Here is a 19,719-nt window from a genome sequence, read left to right as displayed (position 1 = left end):
GACCCTCATTCCTCATCTGGGGTCGTGTAGAGCACTTTGAAGCTGCACTGAAATGGGAATTTGGACCTTCAACCTGTTGGTTTCCATTGAAGTCCACTATATAGAGAAAATCCTGGAATGTTTTCCTCAAAAAATGTCTTTTCAACTGAAGAAAGAACAACATAAACATCTTGGATGACATGGGGGTGAGTAAATTCTCAGGAAACTTTAATTCTGAAGTAAAGAACTGTGAATATAATTAGTAAGGTAATAATCCACTTTTTGGTGTCGACCAACCCCTTCTAGCAGAAGGGGCGGTGCTTGTGTTTGATTGGTGGAGATTTCTTCGTCCTTTGTTGTAATTGGTATTTGCACGTCAATATATGCCCACACAAATAGTGCTGAATTGTGCACTTATGAGTTTGTAAATGACAGACTGGAGTGATGAGTGTGAACTTTTAGAGGTGTGAGGTTACATTCAGGCCTGTATTGAGGTTATCGATTCAACATGCACCACAGTTAAAACATTTTAGAACAAATTACTTGGACAGTGCTGCAGGTAATGTATTTGCCCAGCAAAGTGCAAGGCATTTTCTTGCTTGTTCTGTCTTGAACAGTTCAATAAATCAGTTTATATCAGGAGTGTTGAAGATCATTGTCCTCTTAACTTTCAAACAAGCCTGGTTCTTTTCATTGTATTTATGAATAGTGTACTGGGAAGAAGTCCATATCAGTTATTATGGGATTGTTTGTCTTCTTCTGAACTATTATATGCCTTTATATTGAGTGTATAAAGCTAGACAACCTGTCCAAGTAACAGTCTAAATGAAAGTCCTTTATTTGAGCACTATTTTTTCTGACCTTGGAGCAATTCAGTAGCCCTTTACAAGGTTTGTCTCTTGAGCACTGGCAATCTTTTTCAAATAAATTATTAAATCATTTTATAATCCCACTCCTAAATCAGACCCAACTTTACCAATAAAGACAGAAAGCATGCTTTTTCTGTTATGTGTTTAATTAGATCCTCTTTATCAATGACATTGACTTTGATAAAGTTCAGTTCACATTTTAGGTCAATGCAGAACAACAGATATAATTCACAAATGTTCTCACCATCTTACATATGAAGGAAGCTAAAGCTTCTCCCAAATGGTTTGTCAAAAATTCCAAACTGATGCTTGTCCCTTGAGACACAAAAGAGCAAACTGAAATTTCTTTAATTAGTGAGGTCTCACATATATCGTTAATATTGCTATTTTACAAATAAGCAGATCCATTCGACAATTTAAGTGCATTTCACGTGATCTATACAAATGTAGTAAAAAGTCACAATACGTCATGTACAATTATGTAAAGCCATCATAGCACCAAAGTGGTATAATTCAGGCTTCTATCTGTGAAATATCGAGTTTCACAACAGAAACAGCCAATCCCTAGTGTCATGACCAATATAAACAGTTTAACAAGCACACACACAGAATTCCTTAAAATTGACATTTCTGAGTGTATGCTTGCTTTACATAGTTGCATTCAGTGTGACCAGGTTTACTTGTACATTAACCTCGTGTGATTGCTACAGGATTAAGATGGCACAAAATCATGAGACAATTGGGGATAAGTTGTTTTTAATGTCTCAAGATTTAAAGGACATTTAAAGCCATTAAGTTAGCAGCTGGTGGGATAATACACTGATATTTCTAACTGCTAGTAAGTGAGATTAAATCATTTATGTTTAGACATGCCACAATATATTGTATAAAATAGGGAATTAAATTTCCGTTAAAGTATGCCACGGCCCAAAGCTTGGCTTTTAGAATTGTACGCACTACATGGAACATGTTAAAGATAAATATTCTTGTGCTACACAATAAATGATGAACTCCCATTAAGTGTAGATGATAATCAATTCTAATATTTAGATAAGAGAGCTATTAATCACTGCAGTTACATACACCTGTGTCTCCATCAAACCACACATCAGCCCCACTTTAGGCTGTGCAAAACAGCCAACAAAAGCGTGTAAAACCATCAGCAAAAGTACTAGCATGCTTGATACCTTTGAACTAGGCCAACCAAAGTGTTCTTATATAAACAGTGAAGCTTATTGACACATAAAATTGTACAATTCATAGACAGACAAGACATTCCCATCAATGTTTGCATAGCTTCTGAAATTTGTGAGTGTTAAAAAAAAAAAAAAAAAAAAAAAAAAAAAAAAAAAAATCACAGTATTGTTTAAAGTTTCGAAAATAAAATACAGTGGTGTCTTTCTATGTGTGGAAAAAAATTAGTCCTTGCAGAATGAAGCTTGCTGTATGGCAAAAAGCTTGTGAGCAGTGAAGCACATTCTGAGCATTTTTGGTACATGTGAGCGTATATGTGGGCTAAGATGAAGCACCTTGACATTCGTGAGCCATGAAGTGATGAAATCAAAAGAAACAGATTAGCACCCATCTCCATTTCATTCACCAGGCTGGATCGCTCAACATTTGCAGTCCTGACGAGTTATATGGCTTTAGTTTCTACAAGAGAAAAGTGGCTTTGGCAACCATAAACACACTCAAAATATCAATGCCAGGATGTAATAGGTTTTTTGTTTTTTTTTATAAGAGCTTTTAACAATTAAAAAACTTTTTTTTTTTTTTTTTTACTACCAAGTAAACATTTTTCATAAGCAGCTTTCATTTTTGTCTGTTGAACAAAAACAAAACAGATCTAAAATGAGGAATGAGAAAAATTAGCTTTAGTAAACTCCCCTGTACCATGGAGATGGTGAGAAAACGGCCTCATCAATGAGATGCAACCGTGATTTCTGAACACAGATGGGATGATTCTGAAAAATAAACTCCTTTTCCTTCTCAGGTACTGAAAATCAGGCAGAATACCTATGAAGTTCCTGCACATCATGCATACCAAAGCATTTCTGAGATGAGGAAAAAAGCATATAATAAGAGATAAAATAACATTAGTTTTAACAAAAACACAAATGAAGCTCTTCTAATAGGTTCTGAGCAGCCCCACAATTCAATAATCACACAAACATTGGCTATCTTCACAGATGGCACTGCAAATGATGCCTTCACTAACCGCTTGTACCCATAAAATGAATACCTGAGTGTAACTAGCGAGACACATGGAAAGGTAGGTTAGCACATACATAAACTAGCAATTTCTAAACCTATTCAGGTTTGCACAGAATGTTGAACTCAAAATCTAACATCAAAAAAGTGAATAATTTAAGGCATTCCCTACCTCTCAAAATAAATAAATTAATTCACGCTGAATTTCCAGATTCTAGTGAAAAGCGGAACTTGTGGAGAGGCTTTGTCCAAAAACTGTTCACTTGAATCTCACATTCCGACAAAGGAAAAAGGGAAAATTGAAAAGAGCTTAAGGAGAGGAGATGATATGGATTGAATGAAGGAGAGCAAAGGATGAATCTCAAGCCTCTTTCAGTCTTCCCAACTGAATCAGTAGATGTCTGGAAGGTCAGAGTACTTCCTGTCAAAGTAACCGCCCTTGAAGATCCAGTCCGCAGCCCCAGTGTACGGATTATTGCCTTGCTGGAACCATCTGAAAGGTAGGAGGCCAAAAAGGTTAGGGAAGTTTAAAACCATTTAAAATCTTCTTAGAAAAATGATGGTATGTGCTTCTGTAGAAGCCTTAAAATCTATTTTTTGAATGTTGTAATGTTGCAATCTGCAGTCTCAGAACTGGCTGGCTTGGTTCAACACTTGATGGCAGAATTTTATTGTAATGCCTACGAACAAAATGAGTAAATGTGCAAAACAATCAAGAAACCAAACCACTGAAACAGTGGGCAGTCACTGTTGTGCTCTTAATCCAAATCCTCACCTCGTAGACCATTCTTCCTCATCTTTAGCACGCTCTCTTCTGGCAGCTCTCTGCTTCTCTTCCAATCTCTCTTTCTCTCGACTTGCAGTATCTGGAATTTAAGAGTAGCTTCTAAATTTAGCGGTAAAATAAGTAGAGCAATCCAAAAGATAGCTTACAGGACAGATGGTAACAGAACGGGCCAAAAGAGAGATTGTCCATACCTATATCCCCATTCTCCATAGCTCTGATGTCCGGCCGCAGGCGACAGTCTGTTGGTGCTACGACTCCAATCATGCCAGGCTCCAGTTCATTAAGCGTCATTGCGAAGTTAGTAAAATTATACATCTGAATAGAATCCAGGAAAGTGAACAAAGAGTGAAATAAGTACACATTCTTATTCTGTGACAACTTATTTTCATTGTGATTTTTTTTTTTAAGTTCTGTACATCTTAAGACTTTTTTTTAACCCTTATAGGGTCTTTGGGGTCTGCACAGATCCCAAACGACGTTTGCTCGAAATAAAAAAAAATGTTCTCTTTGTCAAAATGACATGAAACTTTGTACAGTTGTTAACACTTTCTAGATCTACAAAGAAAAAAAAATTGGAGTGATATCTTGTTTTTATGTTAGTGTAAAAAAAAAAAGGGTCACACTCAGGGTCTTCGGGGTCTCCACAGACCCCAGGCAACAAAATGTAATTTCGTAACAAAATTATTGTTTTTTAAAAAACAAATGTAATTTTACTCTGTTTATTAATGTTTTTACTCCATATTTGTGCAGTTTTTGGAGGATTTGTCATATCTTTTAAATTTATATAAATAAATAAATAAATTAATATTTTTTTTATACAAAAACAGCTTATTATGTAAAATTCACTTTATAAAAGACCCACATTTCTAACTTTCATTCATGGGGATAACATGGATAATTTGACATGGTTTAGTGTAAGATTTTTGCCCATCTTTTGGAAAATGCAGTTTTAAAAGTAAAAAAAATATCACTTTTACCAGTAGATGGCTGCAGAGCTCCACTATTTCCTATGTGTTATTTGACTGACTAAAAGACATCTTTTCACAAGTATTTTTCAGTTGGATTTATATCTAAATATTATGAAATCACAATTATCACAATAAAAGACAATAAAAATTACTTTTTGTCAAAGTTTAGCATTTTTTTGTACTGAAAAAAAAAAAAATACGTTTTTCAAAAATGTTGATTTTGAGGATGAATTTTGTCCATTTTTTTTCAAGTGGAGTCTCATCATAATGTAACAATATTGAAAAACTGATTTTTTTCATTACAAAAAATACTAAACTTTGACAAAAAGTAGCCTTTATTGTCATAATTGTGATTTCAGAATATTTAGATATGAATCTAACTGAAGAATACTTGTGAAAAGATGTCTTTCAATCAGTCAAATAGCACATAGCAAATAGTGGAGCTCTGCAACCATCTACTGGTAAAAATGATAGTTTTTTTACTTTTATAACTGCATTTTCCAAAAGATGGGCAAAAATCTTACAGTAAACCATGTCAAATTATCCATGTTATCCCCATGAATGAAATTTAGAAATGTGGGTTTTTTATAAAGTGAATTTTACATAAAAAGCAGTTTTTGTATAAAAATCTATTTAAAAAAATATGTTTTAATTTATTTATATAAATTTAAAAAATATGATAAATCCTCCAAAAACTGCACAAATATGGAGTAAAAACATTAATAAAACAGAATAAAATTACATTTTTTTGTTTAAAAAACCCAAGTATTTTGTTACAAAATTGCATTTTGTTGCCTGGGGTCTGTGGAGACCCCGAAGACCCTGAGTGTACTTCCCAAACGAAGACCGTACAAGGGTTAAAAAAACAAAAAGGTTCCATCTACAAAGGAGTATAGAATGCAAAAACTTTGTAGCTCATTATCTCAAAACTGCTCAAAATGCAGATAGAACCTTATAATTCCAAGGTGGCGATGTGAAAAGTAATGTTTTTGAACATTCAATCAGAAAAATCTATTCTAATAGTCCCCAAAAACAAAATCAAGACTTTGTAAAAAGGCATAATATGGCTTCTTTAATACCATGTGAAAGTCCAAGGCTGCGGTTACCTGTGTCGAGTGTGGCGGTCGAGGGGCTACTCTCCACAGCAGAGTACTGCCTGGGATCATAGTGACTGTCTCCTGGACATCTGGCATTTCATCTGCATCATCACCCCCTGTACCCTGTTCCTAATCACATGCATAGAGGACTACCATTAATGCCACAAAAAACCATGTTCATATGAGAACCATTAAAGACTACAGATAGAGCAAGATCAGGAAGCCACATGGACTAGGATAACTAACTGAACAACAAACTCTAGAGGGTGAAGGTGGCTCAGTTAATGTAGCATCATTGCTAAAACCTACTGTCTTTACCTTCACCTTTCACTGAAATTGCATGTTAATACAAAGGAGGGAAACAAAAAGTGATTTCCAAGGAAAATGCACTGCAGATGATTTTCAAAAAATCCATATATATCAAAACTCCATAGTTACACATTATAAAGAATTTGCTCTGTTTGATCTCTCTATCCTTTAGCAAAAAGATCCTGAAACCTCTACTGAGGATGCATGAACAACCTTTTACCTGCTTGTGTTTCTTGGAATCTCCTCCACTTTTCTTCTCTGCTTTCTTGTTGGCTTCGTAGACTTTTGGCTCAATGCTATATACGCACTCTGTCCACTTTCCGTAGATAACATGATGCTTCTTTTTACTGAAATACACCCAAACACAGTGAGTCAAAGATACAAGCACAAATACAATCCAGCTGTAAAAGACATTGCTGATGCTACAGTGGATGTGCAGTGTGAACACTACAGGCTAGGAGCCAGATATACCCGCTGACATTTGATACGAATGACTGCTCACCTCTTGTCCTGGATATGTCCCTCAACCCTATGCAGCTCTTTGCCAAACATGCCGCATGGCTTAAAATTCAGCACACACTTGTCCCCGGTGCTAAAATGAAGAGAGAGGAGGTTTTCCAGTCAAGAAAAAGGCACCAACCACTGAGTGAACATAGATCCACAATGATACATGTGGATCGGTAGCCTATACGACAACATTATTTAAATGCTGGAAAGTGGTATAGAGTGAAAATACAGGCTGAATATTTAGTGTCAGAAAGGAAAGAGATGAAATACCTGTGGTTGACAATCTCCACTGTCCCATACTGCTCAATCCACAGTTTACCCAGAATAACATTATGCACACAGCACATAGGGTTTGTCCATGTGTAAGCTTCTCTGTGCCTGAGGGAAAAAATTATTAACATTAGTTAACATGAACTAACTAAGAGAAATATAGTTAATATTTGTTATATGTTAGTTAATAAAAATACAATTGTTCAGTGTTTGTTCATAATACTTAATAGATGTGACTTTTGGTTTTAAAAATGTATTAGTAATGTAGAAATTAACAAATGATGTACAAGTATTGTTCATTGTTGGTGTTAAAAAAGTTTTGTTATAAATGTTATAAAAAAGGGTAACACCTTACAATAAGGTCACATTCGTTAATGTATTAACTAACATGAACTAACAATGATCAATACATTTGTTACAGTATTTATTCATCTTTGTTAATATTAGTGAATAAAAATTAGGTCGTTCATTGTTTGTTCATGTTAGTTAACAGTGCATTAACTAATGTCAACAAATACAAATTTTGATTTTAATAATGTATGAGTAAATGTTAACTAAATGTTAATCTACATTAACTTAATTCTGTAGAAGTATTGTTCATTCTTAATTCATATTAACTAAAGTAGTTAACTACAGTGTTTGGGGTAACGCATTACAAGTAACTTGAGTTATGTAATCAGATTACTTTTTTTCCAAGTAACTAGTAAAGTAACATTACTTTTAAAGGGAGTAAGTGCAGAGGCGTTGTGTGTAACATGACGGTTATTGTAGTTATTATTCCTTAAAAAAAGAATAAAAAAGTGAAATGCAATCTCAGAATATTGCACAAACCTGCAATAATTAAATTAATTAAATTAAACAAATGTGATCCCTGACACAAAACCAGTCGTAAGGGTCAATTTTTTGAAACTGACATTTATATAAGCTTTCCGTTGATGTATGGTTTGTTAGGATAGGACAATATTTGGCCGAGATACAACTATTTGAAAATCTGGAATCTGAGGGTGCAAAAAAATCAAAATATTGAGAAAATCACCTTTAAAGTTGTACAAGTGAAGTCCTCAGCAATGCATATCCACTCACAAAAAATAAATTTTTGATATATTTATGGTAGGAAATTTACAAAATATCTCCATAGAACATGATCTTTACTCAATATCCAAATGATTTTTGGCATAAAAGAAAAATCAATAATTTTAACCCATACAATGTATACAAATATACCCGTGCGACTTATGACTGGTTTTGTGGTCCAGGGTCGCAAATATACTTTATGTATTTAATTTCACTTTACTAACCAGTGTCTTTGCTGCTGACCTTCGATGATTCAATTCAACCATACTTATAAGCAAAAATGACTTTAGATAAACATCACATTTGTGACCAGCCTGAAGCTTATTCATTTCACTTTTAGTGTGAAAGGGCCTTTACATTTGCCAAAAATAGACCTTTTTTGTTGTTATTAAAAAACAAGACCTCTGCAATATTGTAATGCATTACTTTAGTAACTTTTCCCAATATTGGTTAACAAATGTTAAAGGTGCCCTAGATTCAAAAATTGAATTTACCTTGGCATAGTTGAGTAACAAGAGTTCAGTACATGGAAATGACATACAGTGAGTCTCAAACTCCATTGTTTCCTCCTTCTTATATAAATCTCATTTGTTTAAAAGACCTCTGAAGAACAGGCGAATCTCAACATAACACCGACTGTTACGTAACAGTCTGGGTGTATGACCCCAATATTTGCATATGCCAGCCCATGTTTCCAACATTATGAAAGGCATTAGACAAGGGCAGAACGTCTGGATGTGCACAGCTGAATCATCAGACTAGGTAAGCAAGCAAGGACAATAGCAAAAAATGGCAGATGGAGCAATACTAACTGACATGATCCATGATAACATGATATTTTTAGTGATATTTGTAAATTGTCTTTCTAAATGTTTCGTTAGCATGTTGCTAATGTACTTCATTCTTTATAAATCTCTCCAACAGTGTGTAATGTTAGCTTTAGCCACTGAGCACAATCAAACTCATTCAGAATCAAATGTAAACATCCAAAAAAATACTATACTTACGCGATTAGACATGCTGCATGACGAACACTTTGTAAAGATCCATTTTGCGGGTTATATTAGCTGTGTGAACTTTTTTTAATGTTGTTTAAGGCAAGCGAGAGCTCTTGGGGCGTGGAGCACGAGAATTAAAGGGGCCGCACACCCTGAATCGGCGCATCTACAATGATGCCCCAAAATAGGCAGTTAAAAAAATTAATTAAAAAAAAAAAACTATGGGGTATTTTGAGCTGAAACTTCACAGACACATTCAGGGGACACCTTAGACTTATATTACATCTTTTAAAAACATGTTCTTCGGCACCTTTAACTAATGAAATCTTATTGTAAAGTGTTACCAAAAAAAAAAAAAAAAAAGATTTAAAAAAAGAGCTCAGCCATAACTCACACCCAAAATCACGTCCATACACATACAAAACATGCTGAATAATAAATGTGCATTCCGGCATGTTACTTATCTAGCAAATAATGCTTTGTAAAGCAACTTACAGTACACTACGGGCAGGGAAAAGTTATGTGCTTTGCTCAAGGGTCCGACTGTGCTTGAGGATCCCAGTGACTCTCCAGCTCCAATAAAGAAAGTGATCATAGTGTACATAGTGATGTCACATGAATAAAACTCACTTGGACAGCTCAAGTGTCATGGTGCCTTTAGGCTCCGCCTCCACACTCTTCCCCCAGAATTTCAGTTTAGGGTAGATGGAGCCGTGAAACGAGAAGTCCTGATTGAGTGACTCTGCATAAAAGGCGCTGATTGGTGGATGGTGGCTCACCTGTTCTGAGATCATACGGTAACCCTCATTCCTCCCTGAGCACAAATATGCAAATTATTAGTGCAAGCTTATTTTGTAGAAGATGTATAGCATTTGCCTTCAAATGCTCTGTAGATTTACCTTGTAAGCTCAAACGTCTCTCCTAATAAAGGGTTAAAAGGTTTTCCAGTTCTATCCCATTGCGATGCAACTGCAGATACGGCGAACGCGGCAACAAGCTGACAAATGAGATGCAAAAGGACTTGTTTGAGTCTTCCATGCAAGCACACATGTGAAAGTAAATTATTAAGAAGCCGGAAGCACTAACCTGCATACGCTCTATAGAGTCAGAATGTGTACAAGCTTTATGGATGAGGTATGTATGTTCCATGTACTCTGTAATCCTCTGCAAGAAGCTCAGCGGTTCGTTGAAAACAATAGGCATTGTTATCTTGGACAGCTCCTGCAAAGATAAAGTATTCCCAGATAGAAATGGCTTGGCATTTGAACAACGACACCACAATCTAAATAATACGTCTCTTTTACGAGTTCATATTTCATGCTTTGTTTGAACTGAGCACTTTTGACCAAGCTGTTGTTTGGTCAAAGTAGCTTGCGCTCACCATTCCAATGCATTTCTTCAGGAAGCCCCATACACTGAAGTCATTTCTGGAGAACATGGGCGCTGGAAGAGTAGTTCTGAGCACAAGGACACCCACATTAATACATAACACAGTCCAACAGATAATGATCTTCACATTCTGTTTCTGGAAGCTGGATATTATTTCACATCATTCTGACACCTTACCGCCTCTCCCACACTCCATTCTCAGACGGCACTTTGCCATTCACCGTCTGCTTGCTCGCATAGACGCAGGCATCTTTAAAGCTGACTTCACACGAGTCGTCTGATTCCAAACCTGAGACAGAAGGAGAGATTTAGCCATAGGTGATGATGGAAAATGTGATGTACTGACCTAAACTTCATTACGTACCTGTCTCAGCATCATAGAACTCTTCCTCGCTGTTCATGATGGACAGTTGTTGCTGTTGATGTCAATCAGAAGGCATCGTTTCACAGCTTGAATGTGTTCTGTAGATCAGAACCAGAGCACAGTAGGTTTGAAAATTAAATGGATATAAAGACCTATAGCTGGTCATCATCCGTCCAACTAATAAAAATGAATCATTAACGTACTTTAGGCTACTATGCCGTGAACTTGGAACATACTGGACACTCATGCTGGCCCAATCTCTATCTATTCCCTTATTGAACACACAGAACAAATCCAATCACCTCACTGCAGTCTTTAAAAAGCTGTGCTTGGCAAAACCACCTAATGAGAGTGTCCGACCAAGCTAATCCTTTAATGGCCAATGGCAGCTCTTAGCAGAGAGAGAGAGAGTCAGCATCCGATTGTCATTATTGCAACTGACTTTACCTCTTCACAATGTGGGCTTAATTAAATGTGCATGAAGTGAGAAATCAAATTCTCCTTGATCTTTTGACATATAAGAGGTCACTGTACTATAAAAATATCTCAAAAACTCAAAACTTCCTCATTAGTCCAAAAACAGCTTTTATTAAAACCAAGCTTCCAAAACAACTTGTTTCAGATTTTGTCTCGGTGTGATGTCGTGGTTTTTTGATGTAAAAATCTTGCTAACATTATAAGTGGACCTCAGAGAACATAAATAAAATGCAGTTCATGACCACTTTAATGTAAAAATCCCATTCAGGAATTATGCGCAAACGTCCTGGTAGTACGTATAATAGTGACGAAGAGTATCCATGATAAAGAAAATGGAAAATCTAATTTAAAACACATATTTATGTTGGTTTCATATGGTTTTGGTAAATTTTTATGCCATTTTCAATTACAGTATATAAAATATATTGAGGTTAGTAAGAAGTCTCCAAGACTGCATTTGTTTGATAAAAGTACAGTAAAACGGTAATATTGTGAAATATTATTATATATAATTTAGCTAAAAGAGTTTTTATTTAAATATATATTAAAATGTAATTTATTCCTATGATGGTAAAGATGAATTTGTGTCACATAATCCTTCAGAAATCATACTAATATGCTGAATTGGTGCTCAAGAAAGATTTCTTCTTATTATTTTGTAAACAGTTGTGTTGCTTAATTTTTTTGTGGAAAACGTGATACTTTTTTATAGTATTTTTTATGAATAGAAAGTTCAAATGAGCATTAATCTGAAATATATTTTTTGCAACAATGTAAAATGAGAAAATATTTCCTATTTTGTGTTTTGTTTTTTTCGGCATGTTGGTTTTACCACCATATATAACTTTGATTTTGCAAGAAAAAATTTAATTATGCTCAAACAATTCAGCACTTTTCAAGACTTTCATTTGTTTAATAAGGCTTTTTCCCTTCCTTATCATATCAGAAAAGTTGTTTAAAATTTTTTAAAATTAAAAAAAATATATTCATCATAAACAAAGTGTATTTAAATAATTGTATGAATTAGATTTGTAATGTATTTTTGAACAAGTAAAAAAAGGACAAATAAATCACGTCAATGACGCATCACGTCATTGACCCACACAAACAGAAACAGGAATAGAAAGCTAAAAAGGAAAACTCATTTCAAGCTTCTCTTCAACAACTCTTACATAGCTGTGGATCACCAAAATGCAAAGCAGTTTAAAAAACTATTGACCATATAACAGAGGCGGGCACCATGCAAATGATTTGAAACACAGACAGGCAAATCAGACACTTAGCAAGCTGACAGCTATCACATATTCAAACAACCATGTGGTAAACTGCCAATAGAGGAAGTCTTGGCTGGCTGAGGAGCACGTAGCCCCGGTCGTTTTGCAACCACACAAATTCAAGGTAGCTCAACTGAAATGAATGCAGACCAGAGGTGGCTGTGACTGACCACACGCTTTGGATCAGAACAAAGAAAAACCTTGGACTCTTAATGTGAAGGATAGGGTGCAAGGCAGCCAAACTGTAGGACACTACAGTACATAAGACAGACCATTTGTAGAAAACATGAAAACACTGACTTTGGAAGATGCCTTTCAAAATTCAAATTTTCTGATGTAAAAAAAAAAAAATTGTAAATAATACAATATTTCAATATTGTTTAAAGTATTAATAGAAATATAATCCTAATTCCATTTACATACACACATTGCACAATATACAAAGCCTTCCTACATCGCATCCCTTACCCAAAAAGACGTTAACGGAATTATTCAATCATATATATGCAAGGAAACTCCCTAGATAACATATTGACAGATCACAACATCATTCAACTTTTTATACTTTATTTCAAACATTTTCAAATAATCAAGTAAATAAAATACCTCAGAATGTTTGAGCTAAAGTGAAAGTTGGATACATGACCTTTGGCTATGACAGTGAACAGAGAAATCTAGTCATACAACTGACTGGAAAATAAGAGTGCAACAGATCGATGGTGACTAAGACAACCACATAAGTAGTTGGTTCTCAGAAAAAGCTGCGCAGTTCCTGGTGGTGATACTTGGAGAAAATTATTTAGATAGCAACAATTGTTATGGCACATGTCATAGATCCCCTAAATAATGCCATTTATTTTCAAGTTGTAAAATTTACTGTGAAAAAACACCTTTATATACTAATACTAGAACTGCACGTTTAATCATTAAAAGATTGTGATCTTGATTCAAACACCAACGTGATCTTATTCTTAAATGACAACGATTCGCCTGTGTCTATTAAACCTTTGACGATCAAAGCAAACATTTAGGACTGTGTTCGTGCTGCCGCTGAGCCAGAGAGAGCAGTTGTCATGTATGGGTATGATACAAACAGTCTTTTCAACCATACATTATTGTTATATCTTTGTTACAAATATTCTTATTATCACATATGTACTGGGATAAAAGTTTATAATTCAGATATAAACACTGATGTCTATGGAAGCGATCAAAATAGAGTAAATCAACTTTTAATAGTAACACCAGTAGGTGGCGACAATTGATGGTTAAAAAAAAATGTATTTGTCATTGAATCATTCATTCAAGAGATTTGTAAAAAAAAAAAAAAAAAAAAAAAAAAAAAAAAACTGATTCATCCAGTTATGAAATAAGTGAAGTCTTTATGAGTAATTGAATCATTCAATTTAGACTGATTTTTAAAAAAATAATTAATTCATATTAAATAATTTCATAACTACAAAATGCAGCAATTAACATTTTGTCTAAACCTCTAGTAAATTACATGTTATTTTTTAGCAGATGCACCAATATGTCGGCATCGGTCTATAAAAGTGAATTTTCACGCTATCGGCTAAAAAATAAAAGCCGATAGTCAGGGCCGATATATCCTGTCAATCAAAATAGGGCAGGAAAATGCACTGCATTTGGGCTTTGTGTAAAGAAAATGCTAAGAAACCAGTATGATATTCAATATTAATAGTAATTATATGAATTAATAACATTCAGAAAGTTAAGATATTATAATATTAATTTAATCTTTAAAATTTAGTTAATGTGTGTTAATACTAGTGGTTAAACGGATTGTTGTTGATCTGTGATCCGTACGGACCAAGCCCTAGCCTGACTACGTCAGACTTCCTACTTCCGCTCAATTTCATTTCGCTTCTGTACTCAGTCTGATACAGCGTCAGAGCTTTGTGTTTGCCACCGGTCTGGAAACAGCCGGGCCAATCAACGAACAGAGGGCGGGCTGAGAGCCGTGCGTAAGTAAGCGCCGAGTTTTAATTGTAGGTTAGAGAAATCGAAAACCGAAACACCGCGGAAATGGGAAACGAGACACGGGATGAAACTTCGGGATGCATAACTCGCATAATTGCAAAAGTCGTTTACAGCCATGTTCACTCCGGTATTCGTCGCATCATCATGTGTTTACAACAGGTTTACAGTGGAAGTTAATCATAGATTTGAGTTCATCTGTGTCTGTGCTTCGATGCGGCTGTAAGGCCCATAACATACGTCATAACTAAACGTACTGATTGGCTTACGGGTAACCAATGATTTTAAACTTCAGCAAGCGCCCCTAGCGAAGAGAAAACACTTCTCTATTATGCATTCCAACTCTGTCTAGAGCAAAGTGAAGTAGCAGAGTCTGGTATTACCAGGCTAACCAAGCCCCACGGTTCGGCACGCATGTGATTCGTGGATCAATTGCAAGTTTAACCACAATAGAGTGAAAGGTTATCATTTGCACCTGTTTTGTTTTGCTAGTTTACACATCTGTAAATAGATATAAAACCATTCCAGCGCTAGAAGAGGCAAAAGAGGATTTCGGTATCGCACGGCACGCTGTTATCGGTGCCCATAGACGCACATGCATACAAGGCTTGCGCGCACACAGAGAGAGTACATATACGCACATACACGCATTATATCAGTCAAAATACTCCTATTCTCGTAAACACATTCGGTTATGTCTTAATTGAACGAGGTGAGAATTCGGATGTGTATCTATCGGATGTGAGCGTGCATGGGGTCTTACTCTTAAAGTGACAGCAACCTATAAATTCCTGCTGTTGTCTGTCATGTAAATCAAACAAAACACAGCTTTATCAAAGATTAATCTATATTGAATTTATACAGTGAACAGTGTCATTTTACATTTAATTATTACATTTCTGTACATGAAAATTAATACTACAGTTAGACCTTATACTTTATTTGAAACTTTATGATGTATTTATCTATGCTTACAGTATTTGATCTTTTTACAGACTGTTCACCTGCCTTTAATAATGTATTAGTTAGACTAGTAGTTTCTGCTGTGGTGTCGGAGTAGTTAAAATGGGCTAAGAAATAAATGCAAAGTTACCCCCCAATTTTTTTTTTGTGCTGATCCGAAAAATGATCCGAACCGTGAGTTTTGTGATCCGTTGAACCACTAGTTAATACTAATTTGAGTAATGTGCTTGTTTATAACTGATATCAATTACTCTGAAACAAGTTGATGAAATGGAGAGAAAAGTGTTTATTTGCATTTCTTTCAAAATATAATAATTAAAATATAATGATTAATTATATTGAAATTATCATTAAAAGAAGGTATAAAAGGCAGAATCCCCAAACTATCGGTACTGTTATCGGCAGAATATTCGGCTATCTATCAGTATCGGTGGAGAAATTTAGTATTGGTGCATCTCTAGTTATTTTGTTTAGTAGTCTGTTCAGAATCGTGGGATATCTATTTTAAACAAAAAAATCGTGATTCTTAATTTATGCAAAATCATGCAGCTCTATTACTATGGTCTATGACTTGCTGCCAAGACAACTATAAACTCTGTAAGCTATTGTTTGTTTAACTGGCTCTCATTTATCCAAATAGTACCAATAGTTTTGGACTTTATATTGACATTTGAAGTAGGGCTGTCAAACGATTAATCGCGATTAATCGCATACAAAATAAAAGTTTGAGTTTGCCTAATATATGTGAGTGCACTGTGTGTAATTATTATGTATATATAAATACAAACAAACACATTCATGTATATATTTGAGAAATATTTACAAGTATATGTATTTATTTATATTTTTATATAATTTATATTATATATAAATAAAAATATTTTGTACATAAATAACATATTTCTCTTAAATATATACATTAATGTGTGTATTTATATATATATACATAATTTCACACAGTACACCCACATATATTATGCAAACTCAAACTTTTATTTTGTATGCGATTAATCGCGATTAATCGTTTGACAGCCCTAATTTGAAGCATAAAGTTAGTTTACTAACTGTTGCAGCTTCACAGTCATAACTGATGGAAAGAACTATATGAAATAAATATATTATTAGCAGTTGTAAAATAAAACAGTTCGTCTAGAAGACTGGAGTCATGTGTGAGTATACACAACAACTCAGTAATTCAACTTCTTAATCAAGTCAAAATACTTCCCCCAAAATGTGTACTGCTGTCAACTAACAAATGGATGAGTTTAGCATCTTTCTCATCATCTTGACGGGTATAATGAGTGCCATTAAATACAATGGAGCAGATTTAACCCATCAAAACTACAGGGCAAACAGCTGATCCGGACATTAAGAATGCACTGCTTAATACATGATCACATGAACATGGTCACTAAGCACCATATGAGCATAACACACAACCCTCATTCACCCATTAACATCATAACCTAGCTAACGTTTAGCCATCCGTGCATGAGGGCAGGCTGACATTCAGGTTATGTACTGTTAGATATACAAACACATCTGATACTATGAATAACCTGCCTCGCTCGGCATCTCCAAACCAGATCTACTGCGGGCGGAAGGCACGGAGTGTTTGGCTTGAGCTGTTTTGACCCACGTTAGCCGCTAGCAGTGAGCCTTGACCAATAATACACCCGCATATTACTCAACAACCCGCTGTATATAGTGAAAACCTCCAACAAGGCACAAAATAACACGACGTGTAACGTCGATCTTGCTTAGCAGACTGTATACAGTGTGTGTCGCGTTACCTTTCAACAACGTAAAGCTGGATCGCTCCTTTCTCCGGTGGGACAGAAAACAAGCGCCCAGTTTGGGAAGACTGACAGTAGGGCGGATACATTTCGCCAGGACGGGAGGACAAACTGGATTGGAGGGTTAAGGAAGGGGTCCAAACGCAGAGGGGCGGGGCAAAGGTTGATTGATAGAGGAAGTAGCCTGTTGTGAAAGAAGACCCCTCTGCGAATGCACGATAATAACCTTTTGAAGGGGCGGGGCTATGTGGATGTTACATAAAGGGGCCGGTACTAAAAAGGCAGGGATGTGGGTTATTTATAATCCTAACAATAAATATCGCCTTCGGCTATGGCAGTGGCACTCCTTGATTGAATATGACTGTTGTCTAGGAATAGATAGAATTATTTAGTTTTATAGACAAAACATTGATTTTAGGGCGTGAATAAGAAAAAGAAGTAAGAATCTATAGAAAATATCATATGAATTCATAAATAGGATAGATTACACTGTCATATTTTAACTAAGGTGACCAGATTTCTGAAATGGAAATATTTGAGTCATCAAAATATCATTTATTATCTATTAAAAAACGGAGACAATACATTTTTAACATTATTACATTAATTATTATTAGGCTATGATTTAGTTTGATTATTAGGATTGTTTTGGTCTGGTTTTAATACAATTCACCAAAAAGCTATTACACTATTAACAGTAACCATTGTAAAAGCAGTTCAATATACCTATTATGTTAACAGAAGTATGACTTTACAAAAGCTTGTTACAAAAATAAAACAATAAGATAAGAAAAATAACAAATTTAACAAATATTTTTAACATTTATTATTGAATTTAATGTTTTTATTTTCACAAGCTATACAACTTTTTAAATTTTAATGATTTTTAACTATTATTTTGCATTTAGACACACTGTAACGCACAAAGTAGCCTAAGTTGCAAGTGTATTATTATTTATTTTTTTATTATTTTTATTTACTCGTATCTGAGTGTACCTTCACCGCGTGATATACTTAAAGGGTTAGTTCACCCAAAAATGAAAATAATGTCATTTATTACTCACCCTCATGTCGTTCCACACCCGTAAAACCTTCGCTCATCTTCGGAACACAAATTAAGATATTTTTGTTTAAATCCGATGGCTCAGTGAGGCCTGCATATAGGGAGCAATGACATTTCCTCTCTCAAGATATATTAATGTACTAAAAACATGTTTAAATCAGTTCATGTGAGTACAATATTGTGGCTCAATATTAATATTATAAAGCAACAAGAATATTTTTGGTGTGCCAAAAAAAATAAAAATAACGACTTATATAGTGATGGCCGATTTCAAAACACTGCTTCATGAATCTTCGGAGCATAAATGAATCAGTGTGTCGAATCATGATTCGGATCGCGTGTCAAACTGCCAACGGCTGAAATCACGTGACTTTGGCGCTCCAAACAGCAGATTCGATACACTGATTCATCTGTGCTCCGATGCTTCCTGAAGCAGTGTTTTGAAATCGGCCATCACTTTATGAGTCGTTATTTTGTTTTTTTGGCGCTCCAAAAATATTCTCGTTGCTTTATAATATTAATATTGAACCACTGAACTCACATGAACTGATTTAAACATGTTTTTAGTACCTTTATGGATCTTGAGAGAGGAAATGTCATTGCTGTGAATGCAGGCCTCACTGAGCCATCAGATTTCAACAAAAATATCTTAATTTGCGTTCCGAAGATTAACGAAGGTCTTACGGGTGTGGAACGCATGAGGGTGAGTATTAAATGACAGAATTTTCATTTTTGGGTGAACCCTTTGAGATGTGTGTGTGGAAATGACGTTATGACTGCGGAACTTTTGGGGACGTTTAAAGTAGTGCAAAACAATCCCGCACCCTGTTGAGGTCCTGTCAGAAACACATACAAACAGTATTACTTTAATTTAACATGAATAATTAGTATGTTACTACCTTAAAACCCGTTAATGATGTTTCTTTTTGTCCAGGTTACGTTCTTCAGGCGGCGCGCGCGCGACCAAGTGTAGCAGTGTAGCTGCACAGCCCCCTCTGTTGGTGAACATAATCACCGCACGATTGCTCCGATAACCAAAAGTCTGCTGTATGTTGGTCGGGCTTTTTTGCAATGTATTTGCGGGTTGTTTTGAACGAGCTGTAAAACGGGGACAGCTCCAGTCAGGGGACAGAACACAAAAAACTGGGACTGTCCCCGGAAAACGGGTAGGCTACACGTCTGGTCACCCTAATTTTAACACAAACAGTTACATTAAAGCTCGTAGGCTACAGCTTAATGTAATATTTTGAAATCTTACTCTTTTCGTGCTGTGAGCCAAATAACATAAAAAAGAGTTATATAGGTTAGTCTGCATATTCACCATGT

The 19,719-nt window shown here is 35.2% G+C and overlaps 1 protein-coding gene across 1 annotated transcript; it reads right to left on the bottom strand.

Moving 5' to 3' along the window:
• Positions 1-976: 976 nt before the first annotated feature.
• osbpl2a (oxysterol binding protein-like 2a) lies at positions 977-17,485 on the bottom strand. Its single transcript, XM_048177788.1, has 14 exons — positions 17,328-17,485; positions 10,823-10,920; positions 10,636-10,747; positions 10,451-10,526; positions 10,156-10,290; positions 9,969-10,066; positions 9,700-9,879; positions 6,998-7,105; positions 6,723-6,812; positions 6,441-6,567; positions 5,921-6,040; positions 4,038-4,161; positions 3,835-3,925; positions 977-3,552 (listed from the first exon to the last, which is right to left on the bottom strand). The coding sequence occupies exons 2-14, from the start codon at positions 10,857-10,859 to the stop codon at positions 3,450-3,452; spliced, it is 1,401 nt and encodes a 466-aa protein (XP_048033745.1). The 5' UTR covers positions 10,860-10,920; positions 17,328-17,485; the 3' UTR covers positions 977-3,449.
• Between the last annotated feature and the right edge of the window lie 2,234 nt (positions 17,486-19,719).

The sequence above is a fragment of the Megalobrama amblycephala genome, linkage group LG24 (assembly GCF_018812025.1).
Source record: "Megalobrama amblycephala isolate DHTTF-2021 linkage group LG24, ASM1881202v1, whole genome shotgun sequence".
In the NCBI taxonomy this organism is placed as follows: domain Eukaryota; kingdom Metazoa; phylum Chordata; class Actinopteri; order Cypriniformes; family Xenocyprididae; genus Megalobrama; species Megalobrama amblycephala.
Note: the sequence above shows the minus strand (reverse complement) of the source record. Positions and strands in the feature narration are given on the sequence as shown.

What these genes read in the sequence shown, in the direction of transcription:
- osbpl2a (XM_048177788.1), bottom strand. Translation starts at nt 10,859, where the DNA reads ATGAACAGCGAGGAAGAGTTCTATGATGCTGAGACAG. An exon ending in GTGGAGATTGTCAACCACAG is followed by an intron (nt 6,813 to 6,997) that starts GTATTTCATCTC and finishes TCTTCATTTTAG; the next exon opens with CACCGGGGACAAGTGTGTGC. An exon ending in GAGGAAGAATGGTCTACGAG is followed by an intron (nt 3,553 to 3,834) that starts GTGAGGATTTGG and finishes CCTACCTTTCAG; the next exon opens with ATGGTTCCAGCAAGGCAATA.